The 14,221-nt window shown below is 34.0% G+C and overlaps 2 protein-coding genes across 2 annotated transcripts in view; both read right to left on the minus strand.

Moving 5' to 3' along the window:
- Positions 1 to 727, minus strand: part of LOC128210876 (A disintegrin and metalloproteinase with thrombospondin motifs 9-like) — a 23,764-nt gene extending 23,037 nt beyond the window's left edge. The window contains exon 1 of the mRNA XM_052915230.1: positions 718 to 727. Within this exon, the coding sequence (XP_052771190.1) occupies positions 718 to 727 (10 nt within the window). The remainder of the gene's footprint in view (positions 1 to 717) is intronic.
- Positions 649 to 13,124, minus strand: LOC128211571 (ankyrin repeat and SOCS box protein 14-like). The gene is made up of 4 exons (XM_052916526.1): positions 13,075 to 13,124; positions 8,608 to 10,266; positions 7,944 to 8,064; positions 649 to 4,739 (listed from the first exon to the last, which is right to left on the minus strand). The coding sequence occupies exons 2-4, from the start codon at positions 10,233 to 10,235 to the stop codon at positions 4,542 to 4,544; spliced, it is 1,947 nt and encodes a 648-aa protein (XP_052772486.1). The 5' UTR covers positions 10,236 to 10,266; positions 13,075 to 13,124; the 3' UTR covers positions 649 to 4,541.
- Positions 13,125 to 14,221: the final 1,097 nt, after the last annotated feature.

A 14,221-nucleotide genomic window follows, 5' to 3' on the forward strand; every position in this document is an offset into this window, starting at 1 on the left:
GTCACAGTCCGGCTTTGGTGACTATAAACCAAACTCACATGCTTCGATAAATAGAATCCGGTTCAGAATGAAGAAACAGTAAGAGCAGTTGATCTAGGGTCGTGGATAAATATATATTTATATATGTATATATATATATATATATATATATATATATTGACTCGACAAGTCAGCAAATGACCTTATTGTGCATTTGATCCTTTCCATTCAACTTGAAACAGAAGATTTCAGTTCCACACTACATGTTTATCAAAGGCTTTGGAAATATCACAGTTAACGGCTCCTTTTCCTTCTTCGAGAGATTCACAAATTGAATCGTCGACATATGTTAGTTGGTAGACGTTTTTTTGTCTTTAAAAGTTGATTAATTAATTTACACAAGTCGTGCGAAAACAAAATATTTTATTGCATCATATGATAAATTAACAAAACAAATCTAGTAAATAAATAACAACTTTCTAAACGAAGGCTATTCTCAATATTCAACAGCGCAATTAAGTAAATAAATCAAACATACTAATAACGCATGCTATTAAATCTTTACATATTTAATATATATATATATATATATATATATATATATATATATATATATATATATATATATATATATATATATATATATATTATAATATACAACACAATAATATGTCCCTGCTCCTGTATGTATAGTACATCTGTGCTGCAATCAAGGTTTATAGTCATGTCGTAACCAACCTGTAGTCATTTCGTACCCTATATTTAATTTATATTGTAAGTTGTTTTTCATATGAAAAACAATAATGGAGTGGATAAAGACTCAACTAATTAACATATATATGAAAAAAAGAATCTGATAAACCAAAGTAACAAATACGATACGAATAGGTCAGGTACGAAATGACTATCTAAAGGGTACGAAATAACCAAAAAAATCGGAGGGTACGAAATGGTCAGGGTACGAAATGCCTAGTTCCCCAATCGAGTGTGTCCTGCAGCGTTTCCCTGGTATCTACATTAATATGTGAAAACCTAGTAGCATGTAACATGAACAATGACAAGCTCAACGTAATAATCTTATATCACAGAAATTTGATCCATGTACATGTATTAAAGAAGCTCTCTGAAACATGCAGTGAAACCTTCAATCACAGTTAAGTTTCAACTTATTTCTTACAGCAAGATGGTGACAACACTGATGGCTGAAGTACGTTTCCTGGATAGAAACTAGTACTGGTGGCCATTTTCAGGGGCCGTGGGAAAGTTATCCTGGTGGGGATTTATCACACAATCTTTTTGTTGGTAGGTGGACATCTTTACTACTAGACCACTGTCACTCCTTAGATCGCATTTTAATCATATTAGTTTCCATACTGATGCAGTGTATGACATTATTTATCCACCAAAGGAATGTTTTCACAAAATACAATATATAAATATGCATGTATATACATATCATTACACAAATATACAACAATTTCTTAAAATTACTTGAAATGTGGTACAAAGCATACTTACTAGTATTTGTATTCAAATCTTTAAAAATAGGAATTCATATTAAAGTGACTTGCTCATGTTTTTGGAAGAAAAAATAGTTTTCCTGGTAATGCATCTGTGTTTATTTTAACATTATTTTTCTCTATGATATAGAAATTGCAGAACAAAATACATTTATAGCATAAAAAAGTGTTCTGGTTTTAGTGGGGTTCAGACCTACACCGGTCAAGTAAAAAAAAGAAAATAAAAAAGCCTGCTAGTCCACACCACCACCGGGACTTTAACAGAAGTGGTGGATATGTTGACCTGTTTAAGATATCGTGTGACAATGTCAATCAACAAATCATGCAACACCACAGCCGTAATTAATTTTCAAAACGTTATTGTGGTCTTCAAAGATGATATTTAAGCAAATATCAACATTTCCTGAAGGGTTCCAGCTCTTGGTATTTTTAACACTGCTTATGATTTGCCAAACTTTATTTTGTAATTAAAAAAGAGTGCATTTTACAAACCATGAGCGAGTCACTTTAAGGTCCATGATTTTAATACATGGGAAATTAAGGCACACCATGATTCCATTTTTTAGTATCCAATTCCATTTTAAAAACGTTGGAATAACTAAAGATATCACAGAAATGATGACTGCACCAACACTCCACATTGACAAAGGATGTTTTTGTTTGACTTTGTTTGGCAAATATTAAAACAAGAGCTGTCACAGAGACAGCGCGCTCGACTATTCCGCCGCTTTTCAGTGTATAGATTGAAAAGTTTTGGCGAAACATGCATGGATCACTTAGATTAGATTTCAAATGCAATACATGATGTGCTGAGCTATTTACATAAATTGGTGGTACGCAAACTTTAATGTAAATTCTAAGTCGAAAAAGGGGCATAATTCTGTCAAAATGCTTGATACAGTGACCTCTTCCTGTGTACAGGTTGGGGGCATGATGGTGATCAAGCGTGCAAATTTTCAAAGCCAGATGTCAATGGACTTTGAAAATATTTGAGGTGGTACGCAAACTTTAACGTAAATTCTAAGTAGAAAAAGGGGCATAATTTTGTCAAAATGCTTGATAGAGTTACCTCCTCCTGTGTACAGGTTGGGGGCATGATGGTGAACAAGCGAGCAAAGTTTCAAAGCCATATGTCAATGGACTTTGAAAATATTTAAGGTGGTATGCAAACTTTAACGTAAATTCTTAGTCGAAAAAGGGGCATAATTTTGTCAAAATGCCTGATACAGTTACCTCCTCCTGTGTACAGGTTGGGGGCATGATGGTGAAAGCCATATGTCAGTGGACTTTGAAAATATTTGAGGTGGTACGCAAACTTTAACATAAGTGGTTACGCCGAAGCTCAGGTGACTAAGATAGCTCTCCTTACTCTTCCAATAGTCGAGCCAATAAACATCATACCGTTATATATGTTTAAAGATAATACGAAGAAAATCAATTTTTATTTGCCGCAAGATCAACTTTTAATGTTAAATATAGCCTAACACATAACTCAAACACGCACAAACATGCGCAAATACATTGACCCAGCCATGTGAGTGACCTTGACCTTGAAATTTAAGAATGCGGATGTCGTCTCCTTATTGTGGTCATTATTTCAGAATTTAACCATGCATGGCAGGTATGGACATGAATCAACATTATCAGTAAGGCTTATATAGCAAAACTCTCAATGTTCGAGGCCACACAGTGACCTTGATATCAAAGCTGTGGACCTGGGTGTGGCGCGTGACATGTCATCTCATGGTGTGCACTAATGCAAAGTTATTTCGAAATCCCACCCAGTATGACAAAGTTATGGACCGAACATGAACAACTGTAACTTACAAAGTTTTAAGGAGTGCAATGGTCAAGATATTATAGCTATGAACCCAGGTCTACGCGCCACACATCGTCATCTAATGGTGGTCACAAAACGCATTTTGCTTTCAAATCAATCCACGTTTTACTAATTTATGGATGGGACAGGAAAGTGGGATGGACGGACAGAGGAGTGGTAACCCGCATGATTCCTATAAAGTGCAAACTTCTCTTGGCAAAGAGACAAAACAATATACTACATGTAACTGGGGCATAAATTGCTTAAGTCGAATAATGTTAAATGTATATAATGACGTATATTCTACTTCTGGATCTATCCATTTTAACATAATCTTAATTAAAATAGCTTTCTCTAGCATATCTTGACTTTTGAATGCTTTTTATTTGGTTTCGTCGACCCAAATCCAGAAGACGTCAAACATTAAATCAATCTTGCACGGCCTGATATATGTGATAACAGTAACTAACTCAATTTCAAATGTAGTGAATTCAATTATATTACTAAGATAAAAAATGAAATAGAAGTGTAAGTTAATAATAAAATAAATAATGTTTCTCAATGAAATATCTTTTTTTTCATTAAAGTAACTGCATTTCACTGCCCTTATCGTAATTGTTCCCATGTTGGTTTATAATAGTACCAATGCCAGGTTCACTTAGCAGGGTCTTAATTTGTTAAAATAACATCTCCCAAATGAGGTCACAACATTTTGTTTCTCTTACAAATTTCCAATAAAATTAACATTTTTCTAAAATTTTAGCACATTATCAACAAAAATTAAGCTGAATTGTAGTGTTGGATAGAAATTTATATCACCTGTGAAATTTTCATTTTGGCTCATGGCTGAAAAATATTTTATATTTACATATTTCAATAGGACATATATTGCTAACTTTTACTTGTCTAAAATGTTCAGCCTGACTACTAAAAAAGCTGCTGACTTGAGTTATATTAAAGATGATATACTAAATATCCATATAACCAGCCATAAAAACTCTATATGATCAATTAAATGTAGAACAAGATTCATATCACCTTATATCTCTTGTTACCTAACCAAAAATTGACGATATTTTCACTAAATCTGCATTAAGTTTTATCCTCGATGCGTGCTATTTCACTAATTGTAAATCAACTCATTTCACCTGAACAATGGCCAAATGGTCTTGACAACCCTGTAGCATTTCAACAACAAAATAAAATGTTTCTGCAAATCTTTCTCATGAGGTAGTGTTTAAAGCCAGGAAGCTCTTCAATGGAGGAGGTAGAGGAAGTGACATCACAGCAGGAATTATGGTCCGACCACCATGTGTTTGAGCTAGGTGCCCTCGTATCCCATAGCGACAGAGGTGTTGTAGACTATGGGGTTGGCTGACGTAGTCATAGAGCAAGGCCTTCAGTTCGGGATTGCGCATCACCTGAAAAAGAATACAATTATTTTTACAATTATTTTTACATGTGTACATGACTATATAATGTGTTTGCCATGAAGTCAAATGTATACTCATAAGGAAAATAGTCTTTAAATATTAAATAGTACTTTCTTAAGTATTAAAATTTACATATTTTAAAGAGTAGAATAATTGTGTTATACAACATCATGCTTATTATTTCAGGTTAAAGTAAAGTATATCAGTAAGATAAAATTCCAATTCCACATAATGTTTATGCACCAGTCAATTGTAACCACCGCCCCCCCAGGGGGGGGGGGAGGGGGGGAGGGGGGCGTGGTTTCAATTGACTGGTGCATTACTGTAGTTTTCAGGATATTTTTTTCAGCAACAAAGACAAACATACAAGTAAACTGATGGCACAAACTTTTATAAATCTTCTGTACATTGATTTTATATCCATCAATATAGCTTGATTTTAAATTAAGCTTAAGGCCACACCAAATTAATGTTTCACTCCTCAGATTTTTGCCCAAAAAAATTGGAGCGAGCGAGCGAAAAAATAAATAAATCAGTTTTCATAAAACCCAAAGCGAGCCAAGAGCGAAAACATTTTTTTTCTTATGATCAATATAAAAAACAAATATTGCTCAATAAAATTGCCCTTAAACCACTTTCTGAATGCAATCTTAAAACTGAACCTCAAATGGACATTGGGATAATGTCCGAATACATACTATTTATTTATCCGTTTTAAGTGCACACATTAAATGGATACACCAAATTCTAATATAATTAAAACATAGTAGTTTGACGATCATTCATAATTAAAAATAACGCAGCTTTTAGGAAAAATTTGAATAGACTTATATAAATCTACTTGAATCACATTAACATCATTTGCAACTGTATTCATTAGGATTGATTTTGGATGTATAAAAAATGATGTATTACACTGGCATCTTCAAACATTAGACTCCATATACATGTACAATGAAATTTCTTGACTTAATTTAGTTTTGATTATTACAGTTAGTGCAATGAGATGTGCTTATCAAAATGAAAAGTACAAGAATATGTTCAGAGTACTTTCATGGTCAGTGAGATGTTTTTATAATACAGGATTATGCTGTAAAATAAAGTTAAAATTAAAGCGATAAACTTAGGTTAGGCTTACCAGTCTATCCAGCCCAGTGTTAATATTGCTATATTAGTGAAAAGATATTTGTTCGAAACTGTTGCTATGTCAGAATTTGGTAAAAAATGACTTTGATACACCAATTTGGACTAAACAATGATTCATGTTCCTGTTAAGTTAAGCTGTCTTCTTTAGCATCATGTCATATTAAAGGTAAAATTCTGGTCACTTGTATTTTGACTTGAATCAAATAATACTAACTTAATTGAGTCATTGTTCATCATTACAATTTCCATCCAAAAAGAATCTCTAATAACTAGTCCACCTAAATGGACCAATCTTTGTCGTTACAGGGATACATTAAAAATGTCAAAATAATAAAAGTGTCCCTGATCTCTTATTATTGTATTTACACTAATATCAGATACACATGTTTAATTGCATAATTATTGATTCAATTAATGATCTTTTAGTGCATGAGACAATGAACAATGACTTCCAGCATGGTCAAAATACATTTATTGTCAAAGATAAGATTAAACTTCCAAAATTTGAGCCACAGTGTCAATACCGGAAGCCGCCATTTTGATTGAATTTATTGAAACAAACACTAAAACTATCGAAATATAATATAAAACACCATGCATCGGTTACTTCCCTTTACAAAAACACTTAAACAAGCATAGAAAAATATTATTGACTATTATTTCAGCCTTTAAAAAAACTATCACTACAAAAAATCAGGTTGGCGATAAAATATAGGAATGGCGCACCAAAAAATTAAAAAAAAAAACATTTTCAAAAAATTGGAGCGGTAAATCCGAGGAAGGAAACAACAATTTGGTGTGGCCTTAGTATTTTATTTCTACATTTATGTAAATCATCTGCCTGAACTTTGATATCTAAGTATTTTCAGGGAACTAAACAATTGTATCATGGGTACAAACTGTTACTGTCTGCAATTACCGCAGTAGTGTTTCGTTAAATTTGAGATTTCTACTATTTTCTACCAAATCTTAATATATTACATATGAAATTCCTGAAATTGAAGATTCAACTTCTATGTTTAGAGACAATTGCCTTTAACAAAGATGAAAATTGCTCATCATTATAATATTTGGACATTAGACAAAATAGTGAAGTAAGATATTTTAAAGTAGAAAATCAGGAAACTTGTTGTTCGAAAGGTATGCTTTTTTTAAAAAAATGGGGGGTGGGCGTTTAAAGGAGGCTTTTTTCCCCAAAATTTGCCCCAAAAATGGTCGTTTTCAGGCCAAAAACTTGAGGCGGAGGCAAATGGGCGATTAAGGGGCCAATTTTGACCCCTGGGACATAATTTGAGCATGCTTAGTTGCCATTTCATGATGCTACATACATGTACCAATTATCAAAAGAAGTGGCCCTGCTGTTTCAGTGTGATTCTTCCATTAATATCAGAGGCAACAAGGGCTCATCAGCTAAAAATATATTATTATTGTTAATCTTCAATTGACATGACCTTGAGCTGAGAGCCAAGTCATTACTTATTAGCCCTCTTTGATCTTATCTGGGGCCCTAAAGGTAATTTCTAAAGGATGAAGTTTATTTCTATAGATGCAGTTTTTCATGTACTTGACACTTGATGTTGTTTTTATTAAGACAAAAATTTAACTTCCAAAACTGCATCAATCTAGGTATAGGACCACTACATAAGGCTGCATACCGAATATATCACAGATCTGGGCCATGGTGTCTCTGAGCAGATGTTTAAATTTTTAAAATGAACGTCCTACAATGCACTTCATGCTCAGGCGAGCTTGAAATAAATCAGAGTGGACTTTTTCTTAAGCCAAAATTTAAATTCCAGAGAAGAAACTTATCCTGGTATATACTTTTGGAAGAATGCAGGAAACCTGAACCCACAATGATTAAGCTAGGGACTCCCATTTTAAATTCACTGTGCAACCCTGAGACCTCCCAAAATAAACTTTCATTGAGCGTATAACCATAGTTTGGAACCTCAGCCAATTACCAAACACTTCTCATTTGTCAATCAAGAGATCGAGTCACAGCTACTCACGCAGAAAATCATATGACAACCCCAGGTACGGTACCTTGATGTTCTTGGGATATGTGGAAAGTTCCGCTCTTGTTAACCTTGCACCAGCTTGTAAGAGTAACCTCAACGCTCTCTCCCGGCAGTTGAATATTGCCCAGTACATCGCATTTGTGTCCCTAAACAACAAACATGCAAATTTTTTTTTCTGAATTGCTATCTTTTTTAATAATTAGACAGATATAACAGTTGTGAAAAATCCTTCAGTTTTAATCTTTTATCGACATGTTAGCTTTATTGATTTAAATGTCAATGCCAAATCCATGAAACAAAGGAATGAACTAAACCTTAAAATTGTCATTATATTATTTATTATATAAAGAAACAAACTACAGAAAAGATGCTTGTTCTTTTAACATTTTCCTATTGTTGAAATTGTGTTAAAAACTAATTTATACTAATATTTTAGCAAGACTTATAGAATTGCTACATATAATACAAGAGATAATTGTCAAACAATACATTTCATAATAATATCTGTGATGAATTTTAAGCATGGCCAAACCTTAAATTTTGAAAGCCCCTGACAACACAGGATATGCTACGTATGACAATACAATACATATATATCTGTTTTCGCCAGAAATAGACAACCTTCAAGCTTACATATTTGATGATTTTGTTATATAAAGAGTACAACAATCTAATGTTCCAATTCTCACCTGTGGTCTGGTAAGTCTGCACTTGCCCCATGGCTTATCAGCAGTTCAGCATTGTCTTCAAATCCAAAATACACACTGGTCGAGAGGGCGGTCTCGCCATACCTTCCATCCTGAACATTGAGCAAGGCCCCGTTTTCAATTAACAAGCGACATACACCAGCAGTGACCTTGCGGGAAGCAAGAATCAAGCTTGTATTCCCGTCATCATTTTTCTTGTTAAGATCAAAGTTGAATTTTAAAACAAATTTTAGTAACTCTTCACCCATTTGGGTGGCCATTACAGCAGCATGGAGAAGGCTTCCATTTTGGCAAGAAATATATGGGTCCGCCCCTTGGCTGATCAGAAATTGTGCGCCAGCCAAGTTGTTTCCAAGAACTGCCATATGCAATGCAGTTGAGCCATCAATTGCTTGGGTATTAATGAATGCCTGTTGCTCTTTTATGGTCAAGTTTGAAGTCCGCTCAGAGCAACTTAAACTTCTTCTTAAGTTTTGTCTAGATGGTCCAACAATGGGGTCTGTTTCATAACTTAATGAACAACTTTGAAGGTTGTCTGCCAGAGTGTTCATTCTATCCATTTCAACAATATCTGACATCTCAATTAGCCTTTTGATAAACTCCAGATGATAATCAGACCCAAAGAAGGCAGCAATATGTAAGGGTGGATAGTGTTTTCTAAACACAGCTATGGGACTGCCTTTTGTGCGACTGCAGCCAGCTGACATAAGAGCCTCAGTCAAGGTAGTGATCATTGGGCCCTTGCAATGGCTAAGCACCAGAGCCAATGGTGTCGTTCCTCTGCCGTTACGCTTATTCAGATTAGCCCCATACTGAATTAACAATTTTACCATATCGCTGTTGCTCCTAATGATTGCAAAATGAATAGGAGAATGCGAGCAGGCTCCATAACCTTGGTTTACATCTTCACCATGTTCGAGAAGAATAGATGCTAAGAAGAGGTTGTCTGTTTCAACTGCATGAATCAAAGGAGGAGTCGTGAGGAGCACTTCTCGTCCCTGCATCTGCATAACTTGTTGGACATCGGCACCATTTTGTAAGAGCACTTTTGAAACATCTATTGACTTGTTCAATGAGAGCTGTAAAGGAGTCAAATCTTGGCAACATGGGCCATTTACTTTAGCACCAAAAGAAAACAAGAGTTTCAGTATATTCGCATCATTCAAAATAATTGTTAATGCTATGGCATTCATTTTCGTTTCAAGAGTTTTCAAATTTACATCAGCACCATGTTCTAATATAATTCGGATAAAGTCAGTGTCGTGTGTGCTAACTGCACACAGAAAGGGTGTCTCTCCATAGTGGTGTGTATTTGAAGAAACTCCATGACGGAGCAACTCTTTCATCAAGGAAAACACCTCCCCTCTCTTTTCACCTTTCCTTACTTGTTCATTTGTCCATGCAGCAGAGAGCCCCAAGCCTTCTGAGTGGGAAAACTCCTTTAGGAAGTTCAGATAAAATTTAGCGAGAAGGAAAACAGATAAACCATCAACATCTTCATATTTATCCAAAGATGAAAGTGTACTCTTGGCTTCCAGGATGTCGCCATTTAAAATTAATTTGCATATTTCGCAAGATGGTGTTGTCTGGGGCTGGATGCATGTTGCCATGGTAAGGGGTACGTGGCCAGAACATGAACATCTGCAAGAAACCATTGACATCTTTACATTTTGCATAAAAGTTATTATATAGTATAAAATAAAGAAAATGTGCATGTAAAAATATACCAGTTCTATAATAACCCCAGAAATAGCAACTTTTAAAGAAGTTATTCTGAAAATAGTCACAAGCTTTGAGGTAGTATTTCTCTATATAACAGTTGATCACATTTATGTCCCAAAAAGTTGAAGGAAACATCATGTTATCATCAAAATGCTTGACCTTATTTGAGACGAATATCGTATTAGGCAAAATTCATTTTCCACTAGTAAATTAGAACAATTGATTACATAAGAACAATAGTACACTTCTTTTATTTCAATGCATTTTTTATTTAATAATGGATGTTGAAGAAGCCTGTCAAAAGCTTGATGATATTATAGTATTGTTGACATTTAGCCTTTAATTGAATACAGTGTTAAAGTATTATTCATGTCAACTACTATTTCTGTTGTTTTTATATATAAATAGAAACAATAGGGTCATCTACATGTCAGGACCAGCCTCCATGTCAAGTTTTGAGTTTGATGATCATAGGTTCAGGCATTGTTGAGCTATGTCCCTGCTTATATCTCTGGATAAAAAAGTATCAGCCTGCAATAACATCAACAGTTCAACATATTGCTCTTCACAAGCAATCTAAATCTTCCCCAATACATGCAAATTAAGTGCAAAGTTGTCAGCTAAGCATCAACTCCGCATCAGTGTTCCCGCTGGCGATCATCATTGTCAGCATTTGCTACCAAATTGCAAAAGTGGCGATAACTTTTCAAATTTGGCGAATTTATGCCGACAACTTTTAATTTATTTTTTTCTTAAAATGACATAAGCGGTGCCCATGTAACCTGCATGATAATCGATTCTGTCACTGTCATAAATCAAGCGCATCTGCAGGTAGTCACGGCCCAGTCAACACCTTGCTAATTATTGCAGAATTTTATTGCTTTCATGGATCAACAATGATATCCTTTAAATATTATTTCTCTTATTAGCAAACAATTTTAATATTTAGCTCAACAGCTTTGTTGTTGCGTAATTAAAGTGTTAGTTTTAAAAATGCAAATCATAGAATTTTATGTTGTCGGAAAGTCACGTGATATGCAAATTTCGTAATGATGTTTACGCGCTAAAAATAGATTTGCTTTCGGTTTTGTCGCAATATGTAATTGCTACAAATGCAGCATTCTAGGGGGTTAAAAAGTGTCAAAAAGATTAACAGAAATCATTAAGTGTGCTTACAAATAAATAGAATTACAACCCATTTGATGAGGCTTCCAATAAGTTGGCTGGAGTAAAGAGTAGACAAATTTCTATTAGGATTATAAGTATGGCCTTAGTTTGACAATGGTTTTATATCAACTATAAAATATTTAATTATTCACCAAGAATATGTCAAAGTTAACAGGTAGTCACTCCCGGCAGTAATTAATTTCATATCAATTCTGATTGGTTGCTTTATTTTGCGAGAATTTTGGTGCAATTTTTTCCGCGCTAAAATATTCATTCTATCTTTGTTTGTCTTGCCTGACAGTTGTTCTTGAAATAAGTTTTATAAAAAAAAAAGCCCACCCTCCCAACCCTAGTGTTATATTGCAGTGTACTGTGTTTGATGTATGTTGTTAAAGCTACATAATTGTTGTTTAACTTCATCTGCATGTGTTGTGCTATATGCTTACTGTTTGTTTGCATGTGTCAGTCAATATTTATCATGATTAAGACATCATGTTAGTTGTAGTTACAGTTTTATTAGCTGTTACATAAGTTGTATTGACTGTGGACATAAATAAAATACCAGGTTCAGTTAAAAACCACAATGGAAAGCCTTCATCTCCCCAAAAAAGTCAATGCACCTTTCAGCAAAAATCCTTTTTTTTGCTCGAGTCTAATAAGTATGAATGTTCTTGCTATCTGAACTGTTAACAAGTGTTTCCTTCTAGTCAAACAAGTGTATATATTATATCTATATACATGTATCTATATTGTAAATTTGTAAATATATTGATAATCATGAAACAAGTTACTGTTTTGCATTGTTTTATCACTGCGTTATCCATGTATTATAAAAATCTCACTGAAATTAAAATTCTCTCTCACCAATTTTGGACAAATGGGAGCAATTCTCTCATTAAAAATCTGACATAGAATTATCCCTGCTATTGTATGCAGGCATTAGACTGAAATCAATATATTGATGTATATATGTCACATTTTTTGCAATATTTTCATTATTTTTTTATTTATATACTTGCCCATATATTTTGTCAATACAGTAACAATTTGCTAATATCTTGTGCATCATGTACAACAAAATATTATGTTTTTGAATGACAATGTGCTAATTAAATGTAATTTAAGGCTCTTAAAATGCTTAAACTACATGAGCCTCAGGGCCTTGCCCTGGACCCATAAGAGGGCCATTCACGGCCACCTTAACCCCTTGCGAAAAAGTGGCGTCAACTTTTTAGAACCCAGAGACCCCTGTGCATCATCACAAATTGGTGATTTTATGCTTGAATCATGCATCATAAGTGCATTTTATTACTGGTAAAATGTGTACTTTGATTAATAACAGACAGAACTTAAGAATATGATAACAGCGTGATATACAGATAAAGTTTCACAGTTTGTCCGAATATCATAATATCCGAAATTGTTTACTTGGAATATAGCCAATTTTTTACAGTTCCACTTAAAAACACAACATTTTGTATTTCGAGCCTTTACAAAACTTATTTATATATATTTTTTATGCACATATTACATTTAACCAAATTCGTTTAATGTTTTTACCTGTATTTGACATTAAAAAAGTTTTTGTTCCGATTTAGGAGGCAGACAACACTTCGCAGCGGCCAACAGATTTATGATTCAGTTATTGTCCACGGATTTGATCTCTATGGCTATAAGAGAATGTCTTTAATATGGAAATTAAAATATTTCAAGTAAGGGTTGAAAAGTTTCGAAATAAGGGTTGAAAAGTCTTTAAAACAGGGGTTGAAAAGTCTAAAGGGTGAAAGTCTTCGTTTTGAGAAGGGCTTAAAAGGTCTTGTGGTTAAAAAGTCCTGCTCCCCTAAAATTGTAAATTCTTACCCTTTTCTTCTTTAAAACTGTTTCTGACAAACCCCCAAATTCCAATCTGCGGCTCAACTTAAAGCATATTGTCTGCTTGCCTGTGGTGCGCTCAACGTCAAATTTGACACATACATGTTGTGATCCGTCAGTTGCTGCTGAAAATAATCCAGCCATGCTAATGTCTCTCGCAAGTAAATTTGTTGACCTGATTTTAATGTATAGAAAACTTAACTTGCTTTTATGTAATGTATAACTCTTATTATTTTAAAGTCAGCATTTTTGCAAAACCATCGTAATACTTATACTTGCTGAGAATACTCATTATGACAACTGGGATATAGTCAATACATTTCTTGAACTTGTAAGGAATTAAATTAGGGACAAAGTATCTGCCATTGATAAAATGAGTCATACGCTGTGATGGTAGTTTAAGTTTTGACACATTCACAGTCAAACATGGGAGAGATTGTTGCAAGTACGTCATTAAAAAGGGTGAAATACGCACTTCCTTCTTGTCGGACACAACTCTTTCAAGTTGTTCAGCAGAAAAGCTTCTCAACACAAAAAACTTAACAACTGGAAGACGATGGACTTGACCACTCCAAGGCGATAATCCTATCATTTAGCTATTCTGATGAACGTGTTGTCTATTTGTGGTGTTCGTACGTTTTGTGTCAAGCGTTAAGTATATAGCCCTTCATTTAGTTTTAAAGAGAGATGAATGCAATTTGCAGTTGCTTGTATTTTTTTCCTGTTGATATCATGTGTTTATTTTAATTTTCAGAAGACAAAGGTCACGTGGACCAACGATAAAATATGCTGTTTAAGGGTAAACACGCTAAGATATACACCTAATTATTATAAG

Source organism: Mya arenaria, chromosome 12, assembly GCF_026914265.1.
Source record: "Mya arenaria isolate MELC-2E11 chromosome 12, ASM2691426v1".
Lineage (NCBI taxonomy): Eukaryota > Metazoa > Mollusca > Bivalvia > Myida > Myidae > Mya > Mya arenaria.

Excerpts from the sequence above, each read along its gene's own strand:
- LOC128211571 (XM_052916526.1), bottom strand. The coding sequence starts at position 10,235 with ATGGCAACATGCATCCAGCCCCAGACAACACCATCTTGCGAAATATGC. Across the intron at positions 8,065-8,607 it reads GCAGACTTACCAGACCACAG|GGACACAAATGCGATGTACT; the intron begins GTGAGAATTGGA and ends TTTGTTGTTTAG. Across the intron at positions 4,740-7,943 it reads CATATCCCAAGAACATCAAG|GTGATGCGCAATCCCGAACT; the intron begins GTACCGTACCTG and ends ATTCTTTTTCAG.